General features: G+C 45.0%; 3 protein-coding genes and 1 long non-coding RNA gene across 5 annotated transcripts in view; 2 read left to right on the top strand and 2 right to left on the bottom strand.

Annotated features, from left to right (window-relative positions):
- Positions 1 to 841, bottom strand: part of LOC148683418 (uncharacterized) — a 52,224-nt gene extending 51,383 nt beyond the window's left edge. The window contains exon 1 of the long non-coding RNA XR_015947226.1: positions 706 to 841. This is a non-coding gene — a long non-coding RNA (uncharacterized LOC148683418). The remainder of the gene's footprint in view (positions 1 to 705) is intronic.
- Positions 343 to 22,125, top strand: THAP1 (THAP domain containing 1). The gene is made up of 3 exons (XM_088658545.1): positions 343 to 752; positions 13,236 to 13,431; positions 21,578 to 22,125. Exons 1-3 carry the CDS (start codon positions 682 to 684, stop codon positions 21,977 to 21,979), a joined length of 669 nt encoding a protein of 222 aa, XP_088514671.1. The 5' UTR covers positions 343 to 681; the 3' UTR covers positions 21,980 to 22,125.
- Positions 9,868 to 11,396, bottom strand: LOC132591260 (uncharacterized). 2 transcript variants are annotated; one of them, XM_088658537.1, is made up of 2 exons: positions 11,326 to 11,396; positions 9,868 to 11,000 (listed from the first exon to the last, which is right to left on the bottom strand). In XM_088658537.1, the coding sequence occupies exon 2, from the start codon at positions 10,988 to 10,990 to the stop codon at positions 10,001 to 10,003; it is 990 nt and encodes a 329-aa protein (XP_088514663.1). In that variant the 5' UTR covers positions 10,991 to 11,000; positions 11,326 to 11,396; the 3' UTR covers positions 9,868 to 10,000. The 2 variants fall into 2 exon arrangements, with proteins under 2 accessions (XP_088514663.1, XP_060125029.1); XM_060269046.2 differs by having other exon boundaries at positions 11,312 to 11,380.
- Positions 22,126 to 24,002: 1,877 nt separating the features above from the next.
- Positions 24,003 to 25,646, top strand: LOC148683416 (uncharacterized). The gene has a single exon (XM_088658538.1). The coding sequence runs from the start codon at positions 24,171 to 24,173 to the stop codon at positions 25,494 to 25,496; it is 1,326 nt and encodes a 441-aa protein (XP_088514664.1). The 5' UTR covers positions 24,003 to 24,170; the 3' UTR covers positions 25,497 to 25,646.
- Positions 25,647 to 27,802: the final 2,156 nt, after the last annotated feature.

Genomic DNA, 27,802 nt, shown 5'->3' with positions numbered 1-27,802 from the left:
GAGGTTGTTAAGTATGTGATCTCTTCTTTTATGGTATTGATGTATAGTCTTATCTATGTATTTGTGTTGTTTTTTGTATTTTTCTTTATTTGTGTTGATATAATTTTTAATAAAGATTATTTTTTAAAAAATTCCTTAGTACTTGGTTACTTAGGAGTAAGCACAGTTCAGTTCAACGCAGCCCTAAAAGAACAAATCATGCATAAATTCTTCCATCTGTCTCCCGCTTCAGTTTCAGAACGATTTAAAATAGGCATCTGCGTGAGGCCACTCTGTGCGCAAGCTCAGCTGTCAAACCAGCCCTTTTGAAGAGGGCAACAAGCCACAGCTCGGACGCACGTAGAGTTACGAGCGAGGCAGCCAAGGTAGGCACGTCAAAATCTGAACGGCCGCTCCTATTGGACGCGGCGAGCAGAGACGTGCCGCACCCAAACCATCACGGGGCGTGACCAATAGCAAAGCACGGCGCGACGCTCTCGCGAGAGTTGCTCTGAAGCTGGCAGCGCCATATTGAAGTAGGGAGAGGCCACATCCAGCTTATGTCGTTCTTCGGGTTTTTTTAAATTTTAAAAAAGGGACGCGGAGGCCCCGGGGTGGCATTTGGATCTTCGCGGCCTTTTAAGTGGGTTTTCGAGCTCCCGAAAAAATTTACGGCGGTCGAAGAAGGGCGGCAGCGAGAGGATGGTGCAGTCTTGCTCTGCCTACCGTTGCCGGAATCGATACGACAAAGAGAAGCCCATCTCCTTCCACAAGTGAGTAGGGGCGGTGGCAGGGAAGCTTGAAAGGAGGGCGCGCGAGGAGACAAGAGAGAAAGGGAGCGGGAGAGCGCGCGCGCGCGCCCGCCCACCCGGCCGCCTGAGCGGGCTGGAAAGGGAGATGCCGTTTGCTTCACGAGGCGGAGCCAGAGCGCGTGCGCGCTCCGAAGCGGCGAGGGGGAGGGGGGACTGTTAAAATGTACGACGCTGCGTTGGCCTTGACTGAAGAGACGCGGAGGCAAAGAAGGCGGGGCTAATCGCGCTCCGGTCGTTAATTAAAAACAAAACAAAAAACCGCGATGGGGGGTGGGGCCGGGATTCGAAGATGTACTTTGTGATGCGCGTGAGGCAGATTAACCGTCACTGACAGGGTACCTCAAGTGCCATCTCCCTCGAGGCTAATTTATGGCGGTTTTCCCTCCTTTTTCTTTTGGTACAAGCCGTAAATAAGCACAAAAGCGCCGTTTTTAGTCCGTTTGCAGCAGCAGCAGCAGCATTAAAAAGAGTTCATGGCTTCACAGGTGTATTGGTTGCTTGAGCTGTTGTGACCCCCTCACGGGTTCTAATCTACTGACGTTTACGACACAACAATAAACGACTGTTTGTCTTCAAAGCGTCCCAATGTTTTGTGTTTTTTTATTTTAGCCCAGGGGACGCGCGCTCTCCTCTTTCCGTTCTGCAGCACCCCATTTATCTCGGAACCACTTGCTGTACTATCATCACCCCTGCTTCTTCCATAAATATTCCATAAATATCTTTGTATTCCTGCAGGTCACCTATATCTCTTACCCTCCCACTTTTGTTTTTCTCCTCCCCCTTCCCCCAAATCTATGTATCTCCACCTGTCAACTGACCTCTTTTTTTTCTTGCCCAACAAGACAGGTTTTTGTTTTTTTTTAATCCGCTACACTGAGTTTCATGGTAATAACACCATTTCAATGAGTTTGGGTAGACCGGTGTTTCCCAAACGTGAGCCCCTAGCTGCTTTTGGACTATTATTATTTATTTATACCCCGCCCATCTGGCTGGGTTTTCCCCGCCACTCTGGGCGGCTTCCAACAAATACCAAAATACATTAAAATATCACAGATTAAAAACTTCCCTAAACAGGGCTGCCTTTAGGTGTTTTCTAAATGCCAGGTAGTTGTTTATCTCCTTGACCTCCGATGGGAGGGCGTTCCACAGGGCAGGTGCCACCACCGAGAAGGCCCTCTGCCTAGTTCCCTGTAACTTGGCTTCTCGCAGTGAGGAAACCGCCAGAAGGCCCTCAGCACTGGATCTCAGTGTCCGGGCTGAACGATGGGGGGTGGAGACGCTCCTTCAGGTATAGAGGACCGAGGCCGTTTAGGGCTTTAAAGGTCAGCACCAACACTTTGAATTGTGCTCGGAAACGTACTGGGAGCCAATGTAGGTCTTCCATGAATCAGCGTGCTATTCAAAACCATGCAAATCACATGATTATCAAGCATTCTTCCTGGTACAGTGGTACTTCGAGTTACAGACGCTTCAGGTTACAGACTCCAAGCAGCCTGTCCACATCCTCGGAGGTAACAGATTGAAATTGATCCCACAAAACTTGACTAGACAGGACTCTAGCACTCCCCCGCCCCGCCCCTGCTCCCACGGTGGAGTCTACCTCTTCCCGAATCTGAGCGACTTTATCTGCAAAAAACTTTGCAAAATCATTGCAGGAGATCATGTGGCCCGTACTGGGCCCGGATGGAGCAGGTGGTTCCGCTAAATTGCGAATCACCTGGAAGAGTCTCCTGCTGCTGTTTTCTGCAGATGCGATGGAGACGGTGAAGAAGGTCCTCTTCGCCGTCGCCATTGCCACTTGGTAGGCTCGAAGTTGAGCTCTAGCCCGTGTCCGGTCTGATTCAAAATGAGTTTTCCGCCACCGGCGCTCTAGCCGTCTCAACGACTGTTTCATCGCCCTCAGCGCCGGGGAAAACCACGGGGCTGTCCGGGCTCCATGCAATCTGAGAGGGCGCTTCGGAGCCAGACAGTCAATAGTGCTGGTTAACTCCGCATTCCAGCGGGCCACCAGGGAAACAGCTGAAAGGCCATCGACGTGGGATAAAACATCCCCTACCACTCTCTGGAAGCCAATTGGATCCATTAAGTAGCGGGGGCGGACCATCCGAATCGGTCCCACCTCCCTGCAGAGGGGAAGGGTTGCGGAGAAGTCCAGTTGCACCAGAAAGTGATCTGACCATGGCACTTCTTTTGTTTCGCTTTTACTTAATGTCAGATCACCAACATCCATAGAGGTAAACACCAAGTCCAAGGCATGTCCGTGGCTATGAGTTGGGCCAGACTTATTCAGGGACAGCCCCATGGTGGCCATGCTTTCCACGAAGTCCCGAGCGGCTCCTTGTAAGGTCGTGTCAGCATGGATGTTAAAACCAAGCTATGTGTCTCCAGGAGCGCATCCGACACCACCTGAAGCAGCTTGGGCAGTGAATCCTTGGCGCAGCGGGGAGGTCGGTACACCAAAAGGAATCCTGTACTGCCTCTATTGCCCAACTTCCAGAACATGCACTCAGAAAACTCGGTCTTACCAATAGGACGCCTGGTGCAAACTAATGACTTCCTAAAAATCACTGCAACCCCCACTCCCCGCCCAGATGGCCTGGGTTGCTGTGTGTAAGAGAAACCTGGTGGACAGGCAGCGGCAAGGACTACAATTCCCATCATCCTTGACCGCTGGTCCTGGTAGCTAGGGATGATGGGAGTTGTAGTCCAAAAACAGCTGGGGACCAAAGTTTGGGAAACGCTGGGGTAGACCCAAGATCAGGGATGGGGGATTGGTGCCCTCCAGATGCTGCGGAACTTGTGTTGGCCCCAGGCAATGTGGTCAGTGGTTACTGTTTATAGCAATTGTCCTGCAACATCTGGAAGGGCAGAGGTTCCTCACACCTAGATCTTTCCACAAAGAGGTAGGAAAGAAGCACAAAAACAGCCATTTTTCACATCCAAAGACCAAAATCAGAAAAAGGTCCACAGCTGTTTCACAGGCCAACCAGTTGTTCACGTTTACTGACTAGCAAATCATTGCAGGCATTATTTGCTGAGGGGTGAAATAATACAAGTCCTTGAGAAAATCCAGAAGTCCTATTTCGAACTCCCCTAATTTTAGCGAAATCATCACTGCCATGTAGTCACGGCCTGAAAACTGCTAAGGGGGCTGTTGCTATAGGTAATGGGTAATTCAAGTGCTGCCCCTCCTTGGCAGGACCAAGAAGTTGCACTCTTAACAGGATTTCCAGTTGAAATCCAGTTTGTAGAACCCAAAATGAACTTTTTTTTTGCAATGCTTTCTTATAGCTGTGCCTCATTAAACAAACAAGCAAACATTTAAAGCTAAGCGAAGATGTTTTAGTTTTGCCTGGCAGGCTTTCTGAGCTCTGAAATTCCTTGAGACAAGCACAAATTCAGTGATCAGAAAGTTTTTGGGTGTTGAAGCTGCACGTGTTGCTTTGCTTTTTTAAAAGGCGCACAAATTCATTTACAGGCTCCCCTTTGCTGCACTGCTTTGAAAGTTATCGCAACTTAAGCTGCATTTGAGTTAATGAGGACTTTGTAATCAACTAACTCACTCTGGATCCAATCCCATGTTTTCTAATAAATTAGAAAGTGTGTTGAATATGGCTAAAGGGACAAGGGCTGTCTTTAAAGGCTGTATGCCTGGTAGAAATTCAGCAGGTATTATATTCCCAACATAGATATATTTGAGGTGCAGCATATGGAATGTCTGTCTATTATGTAGCCTTTTAAAGGCACAGAAGGTTTTTTCCACCTCATGTCCACCACTAATATGGAAGCATAATCTGTAGTAACTAGTGGAATTCAGCCCGTTTAAAAACGGGCGCTAGAACGCTGCTCTCGTGCAGCGCCGGCATGGGACGGAGCTTGGAAGCGTAATCTGTAGTAATTCCTCTTGTATCAAGTGAACAACTCATGCTTTGATTTACCAGTATTTTATCTGTAGAAGTGTTAGCTGTTTTTCTCATTCTAAACATCTGTTATAACCATCTTCCTTCAAACCATTTACTAAAACTAGTATCAAGCGTATCCAGGCTATCTTAAGATTGCAAAACCAGGGAAATTTTCACAGCATACCATGGCTTTGTGGATCTCAGTGCCCAATGTTCAAGATCTCCTTTTGACAACATTTACTGTTAGGATATGGACAGCCCACAGCCTGGCAAATTTTACAGGCTTGAAGAAATTTCCCTCACACTGGTCATATTGCCCTGCCCCTGAGCCAAGTTGAAACATAATCCTGTAAACTTTCAGTGGTACTCTGTGTTCCCCATAAAGCACATTTGCTTTAGATTTAGCAGGTCAAACATGCACTTTAGTTTGACAGTCCTCTTCTCATTTTTTTGGCCAAAAACACAGTTCTGTTTCAGCTGTTCCTTCTTACTGCCCAGTGACAACCTATATTTTCAAAGGAGAAGTAAAAAAGAAAGTAAAATCTTTCAATTCTGTCAGGTGGTTAGAATTACATGGACTGAAAAGAGGTAGATCTCCTGAGTTTTGTTTTAATTCTTTGTATTTCTTATTTATAAACCAAATAAGTAAAAAACATATGCTGAATATGTTCTCTTATTGTCGTCTTTTCTGCACTCGGTAAGCTATCTATCCTTTTCTTTTTAAAAACTCCAGAGTTTTATTCTGTGAGGATTTTTTATTTTGTGAAAAGTCTGTTAATGTTTTGTTTGCCACCTCAGGCTCCTTTGGGAGGAAGGGTGGAATAAAGGTCTAATTAATAATAATAATGCAACAATCAGAGAGCAACATTCAAGGGCACTACAATAAAATGAAATCTCCGGCCCTGCCTACTTTATTTGAATTTTACATTCATTCCTGTGTACTGCCACCATTTTTCTACAATTCTGATTGGAACCAGAAACAAGTCCTGTGTGGAACTCCTGTTATTTATATCTTTTTTTTTTTTATTGAGCATCAATCTTTGTACAACTCAACATAAACAATAAACAAATAATCTGTAAATCAATGAACATAAAAAATAATCCGTAATATCCATAAATAATAATAATAACGATAAAAACAAACAAACAAACAAACATACAAACAAAAACAAAAAAAACAAAATATACAGAGTTTCACCATTTACCAATCACCAATTACCAATCACCCCCCAGCACCTACCCACCCCCATAAGCTTCCCTCCTTTATTTACCCGACTTCTATTTTCACTTTGGTTTCAATTTCTAATTATAGTCCATCACTTATATATTTTCTCTGCATGCATTCTGTCTTTCCTGTATTCCTCTATCACTCTTATCTTATATCTCCACTCTTTATTTTTATAACCCTTCATATCTTTTTATTCTAAGCATGTGAGCATACCCTCTTTTAAAAAATATTTTTTTTATATATTCATCATAACTTTCCCATTCGCTTCTTAACTTTTGTTTCGGTTGATTTCTCAAGGCTACTGTTAGCTTGGCCATTAATAAATACTCACTAAGCTTGTTTATCCACTCTTCTTTCGTTGGTATTTTGGATGTCTTCCAATATGTAGCTATTAGAACCCTGGCTGCTGTGCACGCATACAAGAACACTGTCTTATTCTTTGGGGGGATCTCTTCACTTAATAAACCTAATAGGTAAATCTCTGGTTTTTTCTTTATCGATTTTTTCATCATTTTCTTTAATTCTTCATGAATCATTAACCAAAACTTTTTTATTACTTGACACGTCCACCACATATGTATAAATGTGCCAGGTTCCTGATTACATCTCCAACATAAATTATTTTTCAATTTATATATTTTGGCCATCTTTACAGGTGTTAAGTACCACCTAAAATACATTTTGATAAAATTTTCTTTTATGTTATAAGAAGCCGTAAACCTTATGTCCTGCTTCCACAATTTCTCCCATTGATCGATTTGTATTGTCTGACCGAGATCCTGGGACCATTTGATCATAGATTCTGTCGTCTCTTCTTGAAATAAGTCCCACCCCAGTAGTAGATTATATGTTCTGGATAGCAAATTACTTTTATTTTCAATGAATTCTCTTTCAAATAATGAATCTTCTTTTGCAAAACCTATCTTTTTGTCTGCTCTAAATATATTGACCAACTGTATATATTGCCAATTACTGATACCATAACATTTTAGTTCTTCATATGACTTTAATTTATACCCCTCATGGTGCTCTTCTATTAATTGTTTGTATATAGGCCATTTTATCTCAGTGGTTAATTTTTTGCGTGCATAAGCCTCTATGGGAGAGATCCATAGCGGCGTTTTCAATTCAATATACCTTTTATATTTGACCCATACCTTATATAGTGCCCCTCTTAATATATGGTTGGTAAATTCTTTATTTATTTTAGCTTTTCCGTAATTCAGGTATGCATGCCAACCATAGCTAGAGTTAAAGCTCTCAAGATCCAAAATTTTTGTATTTTCTAATTTCATCCAATCCCGCATCCATATTAAGCATTCTGCCTCATAATATAATCGTAAATTTGGTAGTGAGAGCCCCCCCTTTTCCTTCTTTTGTGTCAATAATCCAAATTTTATACGAGGTTTTTTGCCCTGCCATATAAATTTAGTTATGTCTTTCCTCCAGATATCGAAGCAATCCTCTTTTATTATCACCGGTATAGTTTGGAATAGGTAAAGCATTTTTGGTAATATATTCATTTTGATAACTGAGACCCTTCCCCACAATGATAAATGCAATTTGTTCCACCTATCCAAATCTCTTTTAACTTCTTTCCAAACTCTCTCATAATTATTTTTGAATAAATTTATGTTCTTCATAGTGATATCTATTCCCAAATATTTGGCTTTATTCACAATTTTTAACCCCACCTCCTCTTCTAATTTCTTTTGGTCTTTTTCCTGTACATTTTTTATTAATAATTTGGTTTTTTCTTTATTTAATTTGAATCCGGATACTTCCCCAAACTTTCTAATTACCTCCAATGCTTTGCTAATGCTCTTCTCTGGATCCTCTGTTGTTATTAGGATATCATCCGCGAAGGCTCTCACCTTGAAAATTTCCTTTCCTAGTGTGATTCCAGTAATTTCCTCCTCAGCCCTTATCTGATTCAGCAGTACTTCCAGTGATAAAATAAACAATATCGGTGAAAGAGGACACCCCTGTCTAGTTCCTTTTTCCACTACAAACCAATCTGTTTTATCTCCATTTATAATTATATTTGCAATTTGCTTTTGATATATTGCTTTAACTCCCCTACAATAATCTTCGCCTAGCCTTGCCATTTCCAAAACCTTATAGAGAAAGGATCTTGATAGGCTGTCAAACGCTTTTTCCGCGTCCACTAATACAAAACCCGCTCTTTTACTGGGTCTCAGTTCCAAGTATTCTATTAAATCAATAACTACTCTCATGTTAGTTTTTATATATCTTCCCGGTAGGAACCCTGACTGGTCTGTATTTATTACATCTTTCATAACCCTTTTTAATCTATCAGCCAGGATTCCCGCAAAGATCTTGTAGTCATTGTTTAACAGAGATATCGGTCTGTAGTTATTTACCAATTCTCCATCCGTTCCTGGTTTGTGTATTAGTGTAATAGTAGCTTCTTGCCAGGATTCTGGAATTGAGCCTTCTTTCATGATTTTATTCAGCAGGATTTTCAATGGCAATACTAGCGAATCCTCAACTTTTTTATAATGTATCGCAGCTAGCCCATCTGGGCCAGGTGCCTTTCCTATTTTCATCTTTGCAATTGCCTGATGTACCTCCATCAGCGATATTGGTTCGTTTAAATACTTCATATTTTCCTGATTTACCATGGGGATTTCCTTCCCTTGTAAATATTTCATTACCTCTTGTTCTGTCTCTTGGCCTTTGCTATATAATCCTTTAAAGAATTTTAAGAAACCCTCTTTAATTTTCTCCTCTGTATCTAGTACCTGCCCTCCATATACGATTTTATTCACATATCTTTCTTTCTGTTTTTTCTTTATTTGCCAGGCGAGCAATTTTCCAGGCCTGTTCCCGCTTTCAAATGTTTTTTGCTTCATCCACTTTAATTTATTCTCCAGCTCCTCCGACAAAAGTGTAGATAATTGAGACTGCAATAATTTGGCTTTGTTTTTTAATTCCTTATCTCTTGGGTTCTTATTTAATAGCCCCTCATTCAATTCTATCTCTTTCTGTATCTGTTTTAACTTAAGCTCCTTCGCTCTTTTTTGTATTATACTCTGTTGAATATAGAAGCCCCTTATGTATGCTTTCCCCGCATCCCAGACCGTTCTTATATCTATATCTTGTGTCATATTTATATCAAAATATTCCTTCATTCTTTTTTGTGCCTCTTTTACTATTTTTTCATCATTTAATAACCACTCATTCATCCTCCAACTTTTATTCCTTCTACTACTCCCTTTTAACTCCAGCTTCATCGGATTATGGTCTGTGATGGATTTTGGCATTATTTCAACTTTAAAAATTTTTGTCATTAAAACTTTTGAAGCCCATATGGCATCAATTCTGCTGCAAGATTTGTTAGCCTCCGAATAAAATGTATACTGTCGCACTTTATCATTTTTCGCCCTCCATACATCCTCCAAACCGTGGTCGTCCACCAGTTGGAAGAAGGTCCCTGGTAATCTTCCTGATTTTAATCTTGATTTAGCATTGTTTTGGGATCTATCCCATTCTACTGATGTCACCCCATTCCAATCCCCCATTAATATCATGTCATCATCATTATAATCATTTAACATCTTATGCAATTTCTCAAAGAAGGGTCCTTGCTTCCCATTTGGGGCATATATTCCTACTAAGAGTAATTTCTTATTTTCTTTAATTACTTGTACCCCCAGTATCCTTCCCTCTTGATCTTTAAATTTATATTCAGCTTTTAATTTGGGATTTATATACATGACAACTCCCCTTTTTTTACCTTATCTGAATTTATATATTCTTCTCCCAATCTTTTGTTAATCAAGATCCTTTTGTGTTTTTGTGCGATATGTGTCTCTTGCAGACAGATCACGTCCCATTTTCCCTTTTTTAATATATGTTCTATTTTGTTTCTCTTTTTCTTATCATTTAGGCCATTTACGTTCCAGGATATTATCCTAAGCTCCATTTCTTATATTCACTACAATCGAAGATATTTAATCACTTTATTTGAATACCTTACAGAATCACCAACAGAAATTCTAAACCAAAAGAAAGCAAAGTCACTTATAAAATGGTTCTTCGTTATTGTGTTCGTTTTACGTTGTCACCCCCAATCTCTCTGCCTCCTCCTCTCCTACTCCTTCCTCTTCCTCTCTTTCCGAATCCCCCTCTTCCCCCAGTTCCTTTCTATATGTTCTTCTAACCTTCTCCATCACATCTACTGATCTGATAACCTTCCTTGTGTCTTTAATGGTGAAGGACAGACCTTCCGGGACTAGCCATTTGAATCTAATACCTTTCAGTTTCAGCGCGTCTGTTAGAACCTTATATTTTTCCCTCTTTTTCAAAATGCGCTTTGGAATTTCTTTATATATGATTACATTGTTGCCATCTATTCTCAATCTCCGTTTTTGCAATATCTTATCCTTTAACAATCTGGAATTCAGATACACCAGACAATCTCCTGGACCTCTGTATTGTTTTTTCCCCTCCGGTCTTACTCTAAATATTTTATCCACATCCATTATCAACTCTTCTTCTCTTACTCCCAGCCATTCCGCTAATTCTTTTATCAATTTACTCATAATATCCTCTCCCTGCACCTCCGGAACGCCCCTAAATCTCAAAATTAACTCCCTCTGATACATTTCCAAAATCGCAATTTGGTCCAGGATATCTTCCTGGGCCTGCTTCAGTTGACTCATTCCCACATTAGTGGTATCTTGGTATTTCTTTAAATCTCTGTTCTCTTGCTGGATTTTCTTTGTAATATCTTTCATCATCTCCTCTTGTTTCATCACTTTTGTATTTACTTCCGCCACTGATTTTTCAGTCTCCATGTTTTTGATTGTTAAATCCTTTATCTGTCCTGATAAGTCCGTAATTATTTTCGAATTTTGTTCTATCAATTTGGAATTCTGTTCTATTTTGAGTCCCATATTGTCCAGCTTATCATTCAATGTTTTGTTCATATTTATTATCAGTTCTCTGATATCTGCATTATGGTCCATTTCCGGAGCGGATTGTCTTCTCGGCAGAGCCGCTGGGATCATCATTTGAGATTGTCCTTTTTTAGTTGATGTCATGGTTCTTCCTCTATATACACAATGTACAAAGTTAATCAGTTGCAGTCCCCACCCTATGTTGATCAATTAAATGCACCTTATCCTTCCCCCCTTTTTGAAGGTATCAAAATCCCCCCCACCGCTCAAACCAACAATCTCCCCCTTAAATCAAACCACAAATTTCATAATTGATCCAAGCTAATTAATCTAAATGATCCAATCTGATTAGTCTAATTGATCCAATCCAATTGATCCAATCAATTCAATTTAACCTTCCAAACTTTTAGCTTCTATAAAAATATAATAATTTTCCCTTTTATCGAATTAAAATTAATTATACACCTTTACTTATACACCTTGATTCCTGGGAGTTTAGGGGTAATTACACTCTTAGTTCATCCTTTCCATTCCACTATATGTAAAAAGAAAAAAAGAGAGATACATTCAATACATTAGATTCACTACATTCAGTTCATTTAATAACTCATTCAATTCCCTTGTCCCTCCACTGGGTGTCGCTATGAGAGCGTTTCTCCAAGTTTCTGTGAGATTCCTATTGCGTACGTTAGATGTCACTGTGGTTTCCTTCCAGGTCTGCAATATGTATAGACTCTATCGTTCCTCTGAGCAAGAAGAAGGCGGAAGTGAACTCAGCGTTTTTTAACTCTCTTTCGTCGCCATTAATCCTTTATTTATTTATTTTCTCGGCGATCTCCTGCGCTCTCCCTCGTATTCCTGATTTCTCCCCTCATCGATCCCGTCCTCTTTCTCCTCCTCTCGCTTTTCTATTTAGCTCTTGTTTTGATTTTATTTCGAGAGCCTCCTCGCTCTTTCTCTCTCCCCCCGCCTTCCCCGCTCTTGTTTACTGCTTTTTGCTATGGTACGCGTGCATTTCAGCATATATTTCAGCCTCCCTTGCGATCTCACAGTTCCTTTGCTTTGTATATATTTAACTATTAGTTTCTCTGCCTGGGTTTTAAAAAGCAGTTCTTTCAACACAGTTCTCTTTAAGCGTTGGGGGTTTAAATCCCCTCCTTCGCTTAATACTCTCCCCAGGCAGTCGCTTACTTTATCCTCCCGGTTTTGGACTTCTGCTCACAGCGTTATAAAGAGTGTGTATTTACCGATATGAAGATCTTCCTGCATTCCAGCCCATCGAGTAAACACGGAGCTCCGGTATGTTTTAAATCTTTTTTCAGCCGCCGTTTTCTCTTACTTCAAACTTATCTCTGGCCCCCTTTGTTCTCTTATAATGTATTTCCGCTTCTTAATTGAGTCTCTTGTTTGTGTTTATTGGTAGTTATAGCCTTATTTGGGGGCCAGCTAAGCGCGGCTTTAGAAACGGAGAGTTCGGCACCACTCACCAGATCGTCGCGGCGTCACTTGGCTGAGGCGGCCCTTCTTACATGCGCTGGGGGGGTCTTCTTCTCCCTTCCACTTTTCAGTGCCGGGAATTCAAGAACCCCTCGTTTTGCGCTGCTCTGGTCACCACTGGTCTGAACTGTCCTCTCAGACCTTTTTTGGGGGGCAGAAATTCGCCGAAACTGCCCCCCCAGTCCCCAGCCAGGAGCGGAGAAAATTTCCCTGATCTGCCTCGTGAGAGTGCCTCGCCGGAAGTCCTATATTTATATCTTTTAAAATCACTTTGAAAACAGCTTCTGGGACAGTTTATTATTGTTGCCTCGTAGACAAAGTGGGGAAATATCCTTGCTAGTTTATATAGGATGGACCGACGGAATGTGTGCAAATAATAACCGATTAATTGCCTAACCTTGTTTCAATGTTGCTCTATGATTGCAGCCCCAAATGCCTTACTTTATGGAAGTCCCATTGCTTTATCAGTTTTCTTTAGTTAAACTGCAGTCCCCACCATGGCCAAGAGCCTTAGGAAATGGTCGGGATGAATCCTGCGCTGCTAGAGGCTCCAGTTACATCTGTGGAAAGCTCATCCATTGGTAGTGGGGAATGGGATGTGTTGAGGGTCGCTGAGTCAAAACTTCTTTGGACTCCTGACACAGTATTAGAGTTGGAGAACAAAAAGCATTTAATTTAAATTGAAAAGCCAGAAGGAAAACGGAATTGGGAGAAAAATCAGATTTGAAATAATGAGCTTTTAAAATAAGTACTTCTGACTTTTGAATATTAGGTACTAGTTGGTGGGTTCCCCAATATTTCTCTACACACAGGAGTGCACTTCCCCAGCATTCTTTGAATAATCTCTCTGCTCCATCCACCAAATTCTGCTCAAATTATGTTTTGTATGTAGGTTTCCCCTCACAAGGCCTGATCTCTGTAAGAAATGGGAAGCTGCGGTTAAAAGGAAAAATTTCAAACCAACAAAGTATAGCAGCATTTGTTCTGAACATTTTACTCCAGATTGCTTCAAAAGAGAATGCAACAACAAGCTACTAAAAGACAATGCTGTGCCAACAATATTTTGCCATACAGAACCAAATGTGAAGGTAAGTGAGGTTTGTGGATCTTTTATAAAACTTCTATTCTTCACAGATGCGTTTGTTTATACATAAGCAGTGGTTCTTTTTCTAAGCAACAGATATTGTGTGAAGAGGAGAGCAGTTATTAATTAGCATTGGCACCAAACAGGAGAAGGCTGAATTGCTCAGTTCCTGCTTCTTGATATACCGTGTTTCTCATATTATAAGACACGTCTTATATTTATTTTTTCCTCAAAAAAACACACTATGGCTTATTTTCAAGGGATGTAATATTTTTTCCCTCCTCCTGCTGTTGCAGCCGGCATTGCTGCTGCGCCTATCACTATGTCTTATTTTCGGGGTGTGGCTTATATTCCTTGAATGCTTAAAAATCCTGCTATGGCTTATTTTATGGGTATGTCTTAAAATATGAGAAACAGGGTAGTAACTGGAATTGGCTCTCTACTCCTTTATTACTCTTTTCCATTTTTTTTTAGTTGTTGGGGCCTTCAGTGTAAAAATGTGAAAGTGGCTTTTTCATTAGGTTGCAACTTTTAAAGTGTTGTTAGCACTTTTAAACACTTGGTCCTACAAAAGTCTACACCCAATAAACTTGATGGCTTCCATAAGAGCTCGGAGAAAGTGAATGAGCTGTGAGCAGTGCTTCTCTTTTAGGGTGGTAATACTATTTGCTTTCCTCACCATTGCAACATACTGTCAAACTAAACATTTGACAGTATGTGTGGCTACAAAGTACCCCGTTTTGCTTTATGATTCCTGGAGAGGATCGCTGCTCCAAGCTACTCACTGTAAGGCCTGTAGCCTTGCCTGCCAAAGGTTCCAGGTTCAGCCAGGAAATGTCCCTGGTCTGAAACTGTCAGAGGGCCTGGTATGGCTACTCTAGAGTAACGACTCCAGCATGGTCTTTTAAGGTTTTTATTTAGTGCTGATTATTTACAGTGTTCAGAGCAGTAAAAATGCATCCTTAAGGTGAGGTGTCTGAACTCCCGAATGGCGATTGGCGCGTTTTCTTCCAGCACCACAGCTTTGGCAGACCCAACCTCTTCCCCCTACGTTTGCGTCGCAATTCAGGAGTTGGGGGAATTGGCCTCCCCCCTGTGCGTCCTACTTCCTGTCCCACCTGCGGCCTGGGCTCCACAACCTTGCCTGAGCCTCGGACACCACTTCCTGACTCTCCGCTGGAGGCAGAGCTCTCCTTACTCTCTCCCGCGCTTGGGGATGGGCTGGAACTTAAGATGGGAGGGACTTCCCTGTATCCCTCGTCCCTCACATCCATCCCCCTCCCAGGCTCCTCTCCCCCCCTTCCTAGTGGCTCTCCGCTTGCTGGGGACGAGTGAAACCCCAATAAGTCTGTGGCATCCGAGCCTGTGGGTGTAAAAATTTCCCCCCAATCCTGCGATCTTTCTCCTTCCCCCTGAGAAGATGGGAATCCCAAGAAGTCAGTGGCGTCAGAGCTGGTGGGAGTAAAAATGTTCTGCCAGTCCTCTCCTGCCTCTGACGTCGTTGACCTCGGTGAAACCCACACCTCTTCTTCCGTGTCCTCAAATTCCGCTTCCCATCTCCATGGAGAGCTGCTGCCTGCTATCCCTTCCTCCTGCCCCTCCCCCTCTCCCTCCCTTTCCATGTGCCAGGGCTTGGGCCTGTGGGGGAACAGGGCGTGGAACTCTTCCACTAAAAATTCCTCAGGTACTTCTGTGGCCGGTATCCACTCATTGTGGGACGGCGGAGTGTCCTCCCATGCTATCAGGTACTCCAGTCCTCTCACCCCTCTCCTTGAGTCTAAAATCTCAGTTGCCTCATTGAGCTGTCGGGCGTCTCCCGTCTCCCCCCCTCCCTCTGGAGGCTGATCGCTGTCCCTGAACCTGGTACTTTCCCTGTACGGCGACAGCAGCGATCTATGAAACACTGGGTGCACTCTCATGTCCTCTGGCAGTGCTAGCCTGAAGGCTACCGGGTTGACCTGTTGCGTGACCGTGAAGGGGCCCAGCCTCCTGGGTGCTAACTTCTTGCATCGCCCCCTGGTGGGAAGACCTTCCGAGGATAACCAAACCTTGTCCCCCACCCTGATGACCTCTCCCGGTCGCCTGTGGCGATCTGCCCCCTTCTTGTACGCTTCCTTGGCCCTCTCCAAGTGTTCTCTGAGCTGCTGGTGCACCGTCTCCAGGTCCTCTGCCCAATCCTCTGCCTGTGGGCCCTCTTCCTCCTCCTCCCCCTCCCTCTCCGGGAAAGATCTGAGGTCGCGCCCGTAGTTGGCCTTAAAGGGCGACACCCCTGTGGAGACGTGCACCGCATTGTTGTAGGCAAATTCTGCCAGTGGCAGGCGATCCACCCAGTCCGTTTGCCTCTGGCTGACGTAACATCTCAGGTACTGCTGCAGAATGGCGTTGACCCGCTCCGCCTGTCCATTGGTTTGCGGATGCCTAGCCGTCGACAAGCTGACCTCCACCTGCTGGAGGTTCATGAGCCGCCGCCAGAACCTGGAAACAAATTGGCGGCCACGATCCGAAATAACCCTTAAAGGCAATCCATGCAGTCTGAATACGTGGTCAACAAACAGTTTGGCCGTCTCTTCTGCCGAGACCGCCCTGGCACACGGTATAAAATGGCACATTTTGGACATGAGGTCCACCACCACCAACACTGCGGTCTTGCCCCTGGACGACGGCAGGTCTGTGATGAAGTCCATGGACACTACTTCCCACGGCCTGTGCGGTGTGGCTAAGGGCTCCAGCAAACCAGCTGGTGGCGCTCTGACCACCTTTGCTCGCTGGCAGGTGTCACATCCCCTTACATAATCCCTAACATCCTCCCGCACCCCTGGCCACCAGAAGTGTCTCATGACTAGGTGAGTGGTTTTGTCCCTTCCAAAATGACCCGCCGTTGGGTTGTCGTGCATCTGCTTGAGGGCCTTACCTCTCAGCTGTGTGGTTGGCAGGTACAGGGCTCCCTTGTAAAAAAGCAAACCCCTCCTTTCCTCAAAGTCTTTGGCCTGCTCCCCCCCCTCTCAGTTCTCTGAAGATGCGGGTGGCAAATTCATCAGCTGCTGTCAGTGCTGTGAGTTCTGCCTCGCTCACCACTGTTGCTCCGCAGGACCATGCTGATGGGGGGAAAATATGCCTGGGTGCCGGTGGCAACTCCTCCTCCATGTACTCTGGCTTGCGGGAGAGGGCATCCGCCCTGACATTCTGCTCTCCCGGGATGTAGTGGATGGAGAAGTTGAAGTTCGAGAAGAACTCTGCCCACCGTATCTGCCGCTGGTTGAGCACCCTGGCAGTTCTCCAGAACTCCAGGTTCTTGTGGTCTGTGCACACCTGGATGGGGTGCTTGGCGCCCACCAGGAAGTGTCGCCAGTGCTGGAACGCAGCGTGGATCGCGAGAAGTTCCCTGTCAAACACTGTGTAGTTGCGTTCCGGCTGGGTCAGCTTCCTGGAGAAGAAGGCACAGGGTCTCCACTCTCTGTTGGCGTCCAGTTGCAACAGAATCGCTCCCAGAGCCTTGTCCGAAGCATCTGTCTCCAGGCGTAGGGGCGCATCTTGCACCACGTGGAACAGGTGCTGGTCTGAAGCGAATACCCTCTTGAGGCTTTCGAACGCTGCTTGCGCCTCTGGTGTCCACCGGAACTTCTGCTTGCCTCTCAGGCAGTCGGTGATAGGAGCCGTGACGCAAGAGAAGTTCTTGATGAACTTCCTGTAGAAGTTCGCGAAGCCTAGTAGGCGTTGGGCATCTTTGCGCGTCCTGGGGCTGTGCCAGTCCAGGATGGCCTGCACCTTGTCCTTGTCCATCGCCAGCCCCTTGTCTGACAGCTTGTAGCCTAGGAAGTCCACTTCTTTGGTGTGAAACTTGCACTTCTCCAGCTTCACATACAGGTGGTTGTCCTTCAGGCGCTGCAACACCTCCCTGACATCCTTCACATGCTGCACTGGGTCATTGGAGTAGATAAGGATGTCATCCAGAAAGACCAAGCAGTTCTTGAAGAGGAGGGACCCCAGGACGTGGTGCATGAAGGCCTGGAAGCATGCTGAGCCCCCTTGCAACCCGAAGGGCATCACCAGATATTCAAAAGAGCCCAGGGGCGTGAACATCGTGGTTTTCCATTCATCACCCTCCCGGATCCTAATCAAGTTGTACGCCCCTCGTAGGTCGAGCTTGGTGAAGATCTTGCCCCTGCGTGCCGCTGTCAGGAGATCATCCACTCTGGGCATGGGGAAAGCCATTGGCTCTGTCACCGAATTCAGCCGTCTAAAATCCACCACCAGACGGCGCTGTTGCGTGTCTTTCTTGTCCACCCAGAAGACCGGGCTGCCCCCTGCTGCCTTGCTTTCCCTGATGAACCCCCGCTTGAGGTTCTTGTCGATGAAAGCGCGCAGATCCTCCAGTTCCTGGTCTGACATGGCGTACAGCTTGGCTGGGGGTATAGTTGCCCCTGGCACCAGGTTGATCTGGCAGTCAAAAGGCCTGTGTGGGGGTAGGTGGTCGGACTCCGCTTCGCTGAAGACCTCCTGCAGGTCCCAGTACGGCTTGGGTATTGCCTCACCCCCCTTGACGTGCATGGTGGTCACCGTGGCTATCGGAGGCCCCTCCCCTGGTTGGTGCTGCATGCAATGTTCCAGACAAAAGTCCGATCCAAAAGTGATGCATCTCTGGTGCCAACTTATGGAGGGGTCGTGGCGCGTCAGCCAGCTCATGCCCAAGACGATGGGGGGGTCTGAGATGGTTGTGACGTTGAAAGCCAGTGTCTCTGAGTGCCTTCCCACCGTCATTCTCATGGGGGGGGGTTTGATGCGTGATGGCCCCTCCCAGCAGCTCTCTGCCGTCAATGGTGGCCACGTGCAGGGGAAAATCCAGCTGCAGAAGTTGGATCTGGTGCTCTTCCGCAAAGTTTCTCGAGAAGAAGTTGGCTGAGGCCCCACTGTCAATTAAGGCGAGGACTGTCAGGGGATAGCCATTTGGGAGCGTGAGCGTGACTTCTAGAACCACTCCTGCTCTGGGAGGGGTGGGCTGGCTGTGCTCCTCTCTGTGCGGGTGGGCGGGCGGGGGCTGTTGTCTGCTGACTGTGCCTGGCCGCTCCCCCTTGTCTCCTGCAGCCAGGCTGTCTCGTTTCCCTGCTGTGGTGCTGCGTCAGCTGGGGAAGGTACAACCGTTCCCGCCTTTCCTTGCCACTCTCTGCGATGAGGGCAGTCTCTGACGCGATGCCTGGGGGAGTTGCAGAGAAAGCAATTCCCGCCTCTTCCCTCCTTGCGTCTTGGCGCCGCCGGGGTTTGAAAAGCCCGCGCGCGCGCTCCTCCGATCTCCATCGGTTCCGGCTCTGGGCTTGGCCTGGGCGGGTGTGGGGGCGGGCCCTGGGGTGGGGTTTGGTGATGTGGTCTGTCCTGGGAGCGTGGGAACCAAGGTTTTGCTGCGCGCGTCGCTTGTTTGTCATTCCATCTGGATTCCTGTCTCACCCCCACCGCTAGCGCCGCTTTGCTTAACTCATCCATAGTTCGCGGTTTGGGACCTCTTGCCAGCTCATCCTTAACGTCTGCGTGCAAACCTATGTAGAAGGCTGATTTCACTGGCTCACTTTGCAGATCCCACCCCAGTTTGTGCACCAGCATGGTGAATCTCGCCCAGTAGTCCCTAACTGTCGATTTTCCTTGTGTTAAGTTATGAAGCTCCTCTTTAGTGGCCTCCATTTCACTGTCACTAGCATACATTATTTTTAAAGCTTCTAGAAATAATTTTGCGTTCTTCATGCAAGGATTTTTTTGCGCGATGAGCGGTCTTACCCATTCTCGGGCGGCCCCCGTCAAATGCTCTATGATAAAGGAGACTCTGTGCGCGTCATCTGGGAATTCTGCTGCATGCAATTCCAGCGCATAATTTATTTCTGTCTCGAATCCTAGGTACTCCCTAGGGTCGCCGCTAAACTTGGTGACTAGGCTCTGTCCCCTTCTCACTTGGACTAGCTGCGGCTGGGGCACCCCCCCACCTCTAGCGGCTTTCTCCTCTTCCAACTTCTTCTGTAGGTCCAAAACCATCCCCCTTAGCTGTTTCTCAGTCTCCTCTTTTGTCCTCACCTGGTCCACCAGCTTGTTCAGCTCCTCCTGCGCCCCTCGCGCTTCCTCCTGAGCGGCATGCAATTGCTGCTGTGCGTGCGCTGTGAGGTTCTGCAGCTCCTGCTTCGCTGCTTCGGCCTCCAGCCTCCAATGCTCAGCCTCTTGAGCGCTCATCGCTGCACTCCAAAGTAGCCAAAAAAAAGATTCGGGAGTTGCTGTCAGAGGGCCTGGTATGGCTACTCTAGAGTAACGACTCCAGCATGGTCTTTTAAGGTTTTTATTTAGTGCTGATTATTTACAGTGTTCAGAGCAGTAAAAATGCATCCTTAAGGTGAGGTGTCTGAACTCCCGAATGGCGATTGGCGCGTTTTCTTCCAGCACCACAGCTTTGGCAGACCCAACCTCTTCCCCCTACGTTTGCGTCGCAATTCGGGAGTTGGGGGAATTGGCCTCCCCCCTGTGCGTCCTACTTCCTGTCCCACCTGCGGCCTGGGCTCCACAACCTTGCCTGAGCCTCGGACACCACTTCCTGACTCTCCGCTGGAGGCAGAGCTCTCCTTACTCTCTCCCGCGCTTGGGGATGGGCTGGAACTTAAGATGGGAGGGACTTCCCTGTATCCCTCGTCCCTCACAGAAACATTGGAGACCTGCGGCCAGACAATGTAGACAGTACATAGACCGATGATCTGACTTTTGATAAAGCAGTTTTTGTATTGCATTCGTAAGCTTCAAACCTTCAGTAGGAGAAATGGGGAGTTGAACTGCTGGGGGTGGGGGTGGGGGCAAGATGGTTTTCCTACTTCGAACTCAATTCTTAGTTGTAGGGCCGGGTGAAGTATCAATACAGTGTCCAAAATCAGTTTGAAGTCCACATTGCGGTAACAGCTTAATAGTATTCAACATGGCGATATACTGCAAATCACTGATTACTGTTGCCCCTGTTGCTCTGTACCAGGGGTCAGTGAACTTTATCAGCAGAGGCCCGGTCCACTGTCCCTCAGACCTTGTGGGGGGCCGGACTATATTTTGAGAAAGAAAAAGAATCCCTATGCCCCACAAATAACCCAGAGATGCATTTTAAATAAAAGCACACATTCTACTCATGTAAAAACACATGAGCTGATTCCCGGACCGTCCGCAGGCCGGATTTAGAAGGCGATAGAGCCACATCTGGCCCCCGGGCCTTAGTTTGCCTACCCATGCTCTGTACTATAAAATATCAGTTGTAACAATATGCTAAAGGCAAGTAAAAATGTATCAGTTTTAGACTTCTAAGTAGTAGCAGTTGCCAGGATATTACCACATTCGCCTCTACATACTTCCACCCTTATTTCAGACATCAAATGTCAGTATATTGCTATGTTTAGCTGGTGAAATATCACGATGTTGAAAATCAGACGTTGCTCAGCCCTGCTTAGAAATTTAAAAGGAGGCATTCCTACGCCCACAGGAATATCCTCTATCCATGGATAGATTATTGCTTTTACAGCATAGCAGCATTCTCATCATCAGCACCATTTTTTGGTGCCCCTGGGAATTTTCTAATGGGGTTTATCACTCTTTCCCATACACCCTGAGAAGTCCCCGGGTTTCTACATGGTGCAGCAGGACAGGAATGTTTTGATGGTGTTTCCTGCTTGGCAGGGGGTTGGACTGGATGTCCCTTGTGGTCTCCTCCAACTCTATGATTCTATGACAGGGGAGCTGGTGTGTAAATAAGTGTTCAAGTCATTGTGGTGTGGATTAATCTATCCTTGGTGGTTACATTTCATATGTGGCTTGGTAGTGAGAAGAGAATGGTATCTTGTGGAAGGATAAGGCTTTTGTATCACTCCATGGGGGGGGGGGGAAATGGAAGATTGAGATGCTCAGATATATACCCAACTGTCTTTAAATAGTGTAAAAATGTATAACACCAAAACACAAATGGATAAAGTTATCAATCTCCTGTTAAAACTGGCTATTTAAATAGATACTTAACACTGGAAATTGTGAGATTGCAGTTTTCTTCAAACAAGCTATATTGATTAGCAAATTGTAGATGCTGCTTAAAAAAAATTGCAGATGCCTTTAACAAAACAAATTTAAATGGTATGTTCTTGTCTTGTTGTTTTTAGTCTGAAGGCACTCAAGAACCACTTGAAGTACCCTTTCCCCCTTCTCCTTCACCTCCACCACCACCACCACCTCAAACTGATCCAAGACTAGTAGACCCCAGCATCGGATTATTAATGCCCCCGCTTCATACTCCCAATAATATTGCTGTTTTTTGCGATCACAACTATACTGTAGAGGATACAGTACACCAGAGAAAAAGAATTCAGCAGCTGGAAGAGCAGGTGGATAAGCTGAGGAAGAAGCTTAAGACTGCACAGCAGCGATGTAGACGCCAGGAGAAACAGATTGAAAAACTGAGAGAGCTTGTTCAGTTTCAGAAGGAAAAAGACACCCTGCCTGGCAAAGGTGAATATGTGATTCTGCCTAATGACTATTTTGAAATTGTGGAAGTACCTGCCTAGAAGGCTTATGTCTATATTTATGGGGCACTGCCAAATTGAGCCTCACCAGACTAACTCAGAAGTTCATTTTTAAAATGCAATGCTTTCTAGTTCTGTGAAGAAGATACTCCAGCCGTTAAGCATATTAAAAAATTGCTATATAAGAATTCTTTGACTTTCTGGCATTTTTATTTATCAGTTGCTCAATAATGATGGTTGCAGTAATTGCAAGAGGTGATCATTTCGTGCGAGGGTTCTGTTTCCGGCCCCCTATATATACATACTAGTTGTTGTTGTTTAGTCGTTTAGTTGTGTCCGACTCTTTGTGACCCCATGGACCATAGCACGCCAGGCACTCCTGTCTTCCACTGCCTCCCGCAGTTTGGTCAAACTCATGTTCGTAGCTTCGAGAACACTGTCCAACCATGTCGTCCCCTTCTCCTAGTGCCCTCCATCTTTCCCAACATCAGGGTCTTTTCCAGGGAGTCTTCTCTTCTCATGAGGTGGCCAAAGTATTGGAGCCTCAGCTTCAGGATCTGTCCTTCCAGTGAGCGCTCAGGGCTGATTTCCTTCAGAATGGATAGGTTTGATCTTCTTGCAGTCCATGGGACTCTCAAGAGTCTCCTCCAGCACCATAATTCAAAAGCATCAATTCTTCATGGATCAATACCTTGTCGTGGCGAAGGGGCTTGAATAACTCAGAGAAGCTATGAGCCATGCCATGCAGGGCCACCCAAGATGGACAGGTCATAGTGGAGAATTTTGACTAAATGTGATCCACCTGGAGAAGGAACTGGCAAGCCACTCCAGTATCCCTGCCAAGAAAACTCCATGGACAAAGACAACAGGCATATACATACTAGTAACAGACAATAAATAAGTCTTTACTCTCTCATCCCAGAGAGGGTTCTTTGCTTTCAAAGTCCTTGCTGTGCCAAAGCCCACAGGGCAAGTACTAAGTCCAGTTGTTTTCAAAGTACTGCAACTGTCAGAATTCTCTGAGTCCAGAAGTTTTGCAAGTTGTCCAACCTCTCTCTGACAAGCTCTTCTCAAAGTCTGTCATGTTTCCACAGTTCCATAGATTTCTCCAATGGCCTTCACAAGTCTCCACTAATCCCCAACAGTGAGTGCCATAACTTGAACCCTTTACATACCCAGCACTACATGCTAAACTTACCTGGTTACATGGATAAAACAGTCACAATATGCCTGCAGCTGCACATTTGTGCTGACTCAAGTAAATTAAACTTTTCTTCACTTTCCTTAGCTCTTACTCCCAGGGAAATGGGGTTGGGTTTGAACTGCAGTCCTGGCACAGTCAAGACACTTGTGATTGGTGTTTAAAGGTATGATGGAACAAAGAAGAAAAGGCAGTGTCAGGTATGTAGGGGGCAAGCCATGAAGGTCAAAACCAGCTCCAGTGCCAATAACACCTGTATACAAATCCCTTCTTTTAAGAGTGCTGCTTTAATGTGCTTTCTACAGCTTGCCCACATCAACAGATGCACTGCTGCATCTGCAGCCATTTAAGTTGTCAGTGTTAAGGGTAGCTCTGCGTAAAGCCTAACAATCCAGCCTCAAGATTATGGAGGCATAAATGACCCATTATACCCTGAGCAGATATACAGGCTCACAGTATTTTCACTAGAGCATATCTGGAAGGCATAGCTAGCCACTGCTCCAGTCTTGGACTGCAGGCACAGCTGATCACATGGTTGCAAATCTGAGAGGCTGAACGCTATGTGCAGTGGGTGTCCCTATCAAGTCATGAGACCTGCCAGCCATCACCCTCCCAAATCGGTTTAGGTTCATCTTCAGACAGCTCAACTTCATTTGATACTCAGAGTGGAGTAGATACTAGCTAAGTTACCAGCACTGCAGGAACTGGGTTAGTTGAAAAAGGGGTGTATTCGGCTGACATCAGCACACTGAGTGACACCAAGCTGGCACAAAATCTTTCCTAGCAGATCCATAAGCAGATTGAAAAAGTTAGGTAAGAGCGGACAGCCGAGACCCTGCAGGACATTACTGGATGTAGGGAAGAAGCAGATTGAAAGTTACCATTCTTCAGAAGAAAAAAGAAAAAAACAAATTATTCCCTCTCCCAGACAGCTTGCAAAGGAAGCGAGAAAGAGACGTCCGTAGCAAGAGTGTAGCCCCTTTGTCCCAAAAGATTGCAGTTGTGGCGAAAGGAAGATCAAATTCCAGCCAAATGACTGAAGAGGATTCTTGCGATCTGGATTCTTCAAGTGAAGAAAGTGATACCTTTTCTCATGATGACAGATCTGATCAATATGTTCCCCACAGGAAAGCAAATGTTTCTACAGGGGATAGTCTAGACTGTGTGGCTGATAGATATGCACCATGGCCTCTTCCCCAGTATGTTTGTCATTGTAAAGATGACCGGAGGGCCAGGTCTCCCCGAAGTATGAACTGTCACCCCCAGCGGCCCTGTTTCGTTCATAAACCGAGGGAAATGTGCTGTGCTAGGACTGCCAGCGATGTGAATATGGAAGAGGTCCTATCCTTGCTGCCAGGGCGCCAGCGAAAGACACGCCAGCAGCTTCAACGGGAAAAGGAGGCCGCAGTCACTCTCCAGTCTGCCTGGAGGGGTTGCCGAGTCAGAAGGGATATTGCCAAAATGAATAAGGCTGCCACCCAAATTCAGGCAGCTTTCCGAGGATACATGAGCCGGAAGGAATTGCCTCTGGGACTCTGCAGTTATGGCAAGACCAATCAACAAAAGTTGCAGAAGAAAACGAGAGCTGAAGACGAGAGCAAACCTTTTCCCGCACTCCTAGATTGTCTTCAGCAGTTTGGTTTGGTGTCTGGAAGAAAGCCTCCCGGCCAGAGCATTTCCCTCCCAAATGACAAGCCAAGGAACCATCCAAGAAACTTCATAGAAGACTATCCTCTTTTGAATCCGAATGTCACCTTTTTTGAAATTGAGTCCACCCTCAGACCCAACAGGGAAGTGTTCACATACACCTCTTTCAATGTCTTTGCAGCAGGAATTCAGGGCCAGAGGTATGAGGATGCTGCCGCCACAATCCAAGCAGCTTGGAGAGGGTACCAAATCCGACAGAAAGCAAGGCCTATGACAGGAGAAGAAAAAAGACCCAGAAACCCGATCTGTTCTAACTTTGCCATGAAGAAAACCCCTTCCAAACACTCATTGCCAGGGCCGACTCTCAAGGGGACCAAGATCCGTCAGATCTTTGTTGCCAAGGCAGACCCCCATGACAGATGTAAAGGCACTCTCTCGCTAAGAGATGCACCGCAGATTCGAAATATTAATATATATGCAGTGGTAAAGGCCATGCCAGATTCTTCCCGGAAGCCAAACATATCCATACGGGTGCTGAGCCCAAATGCTGTGGTCCAGGGATATGAGAGAGATATGAGCAGCGGGGTGCAGGCTCTCTACACTGTCCAAAATAATAGCGCTTCAATGCCCTCTCAGATCCTCATTCATGTGAACACGCAGAAAAGAAAGGATGTTCTCTTAAAAATTGAAAAGAAGAAGCAAAAGCCCTGAGAGGCCCCTCCGAAGGTGAAAGTGCTTAGTAAAGGCTTCTCTGAGAAACTGCAGATAGATTCAGTTTTGATTGTCGATGACGCATGCAGTCATGCATTGTCTGTCTATACAGGCAGAGGGCCTTCTCGGTAATGGCACCCGTTCTGTGGAACGCCCTCCCATCAGATGTCAAGGAAATAAACAACTACCATATCTGACTTTTAGAAGACATCTGAAGGCAGCCCTCTTTAGGGAAGTTTTTAATGTTTGACGTTTTATTGTGCTTTTAATATTCTGTTGGGGACCACTCAGAGCGGCTGGGGTTACCCAGCCAGATGGGTGGGGTATAATAATAATAAATTATTATTATTATACATAGAATGCAGGGCCTTTGGGGGCTTGCAGAACTTCTTCACTGGGGAAAAAGGTGGAACCCAACGTTCAGCCTTTTAAAAAAGAAAAGAAAATTGGATGTGAAAAGACAGGAACACTGCAAAGTAGCCCATTTTCATCACTAAGGTACTTTCCATAAATTACATGGTGATGATCCTGAATTTGCCATTACAATGTCACTAGATAGGGAACTGCAGCCAATCCTGCCTTTGGTGAGTGTCTCCAATACAAGCAAAGTACACATATTAGGGTAAAATGTGTACTAAATTGCATATATTTGTGAAAACAGCATACAAAATGAACGTTCCAAGGGAAAATTGGTTTGCAAAAATGTGCATGTTAGGTAAAATTGCTTGCAAACATGTGTACATTAGAGAACCTTGCACTACAATACTTCTGAATTTTCACGAGGACTTTAAAAAAATAAAAAGGAAGCTGATGTGGAAATGTGGAGAAAATTCAGTCTTGCCTGTCGGAACGGCTTCTTTACAAGGAATGGTGAAGGTGCACTGACTAGTCTTTTGGCTCAGGCAGCAAAACACATTGGGCCAACCCTGATGGCATGCCAAATAAGACTTTCTGGTAAGATAGGAGCCATTAGGAATCAGTGCTGTGTTTGTTCTGTCTTCTTGAGATCACCAAAAGATGCTGCTGCTCTTATTTCTAAGCTCCACTAGATGTCCCCATCTTCTTTTCTAGCAGTGACAATGCTAAAGCTTTGCTCTTGTTGCAGAATTCTCCTACCCTCCTCCCTCCCTTCAAAAAGGAAACTTTGTGCTCTAATAAATTTGTTAAGTTTTAAAGTAAAACTGGACTTTGGCTTAAGCGGAAGAGGTTACACTATAGTGTAGTGTATAATTGGAAGGGAAAAAATGAATGGGAGAACACAAAGAAACATTTTTTGTCATTTCCTTTCACTTTTAATTTGTATACCGCCTTTTCTATTTTACAAGGCAGTTTACAAGCTGAAGAAACAAAATAGTCAGCAAAGATCACACACGTAATAGCAATCTGATCCAATACAAAAAGTCACAATAACTTTAAAATAAACAACTTATATCAAATAAAGCAATATTCAAAGAGCTATAAATCAATATTCAATAATCCATTCACATTAGTCAATAACCCATTAGCAATATTCAACAATCCATTAAAATATAATACAGTAGTAAACAAATAAGATGGGAAAAGAGATGCAAGCATGTGGATAAATAATAAGCAAACAAGGAGCCAAAGAAGGGTTGGTTTGGGGGTTGACTGATGACAAGAGGTCTTGTGGCATGATTCCTGCACTTGCTTTGTAGAATAGGGTGTTATGAGAAAAAACTGCTCCTTTTCCCGAGAGCCCATATAGAGTCCTTTTGTAGGTTCTCTATCGGTAGGAGAAAATAACAGAGATCAGCCAGAGACTATTGAGAAGCAAAGCGGCTAGTAAGCCTAATCTTTATTAAAGCTGTTGCAACAGGGTGTTCCCCCCCACACACAGGAGGGGGGGGGAGGGACCCAGGACAAAGGTGTGCAAGCCCTTATATAGATATTTTAAATTGCCCGCCCTGGAGTCCAAGACCACCCCTAGAAACATCATACATACATCACAAAAGGGGCAAACTACAACAGAAATCTGAGTGCATTGTTTTGTCTCCTGTCTGCTAGGTTGCTTCAAACAAAATAATAAAAATAAAAATCCAGTAGTACCTTAGAGACCAACTAAGTTTGTCATTGGTATGAGCTTTCGTGTGCATGCACATACCATCTCAGGGCTATTTAATTGCTCATCTTCGAACATTGTGTATGCCATCAAATGCCAACAGTGCCCTTCAGCTCTCTATAGGCCAAACCCTACGGCAAAGGATAAATGGACATAAATCTGACATCAGGAATCACAAGGCAGAGAAACCAGTAGGAGAACACTTCAATCTCCCAGGACATTCTAT

This window comes from Zootoca vivipara, chromosome 15 (genome assembly GCF_965207765.1).
Source record: "Zootoca vivipara chromosome 15, rZooViv2.hap1.1, whole genome shotgun sequence".
Taxonomy (NCBI): domain Eukaryota; kingdom Metazoa; phylum Chordata; class Lepidosauria; order Squamata; family Lacertidae; genus Zootoca; species Zootoca vivipara.
The sequence above is the reverse complement of the archived record's forward strand: the minus strand, read 5'-3'. Positions and strand labels throughout refer to the sequence as shown.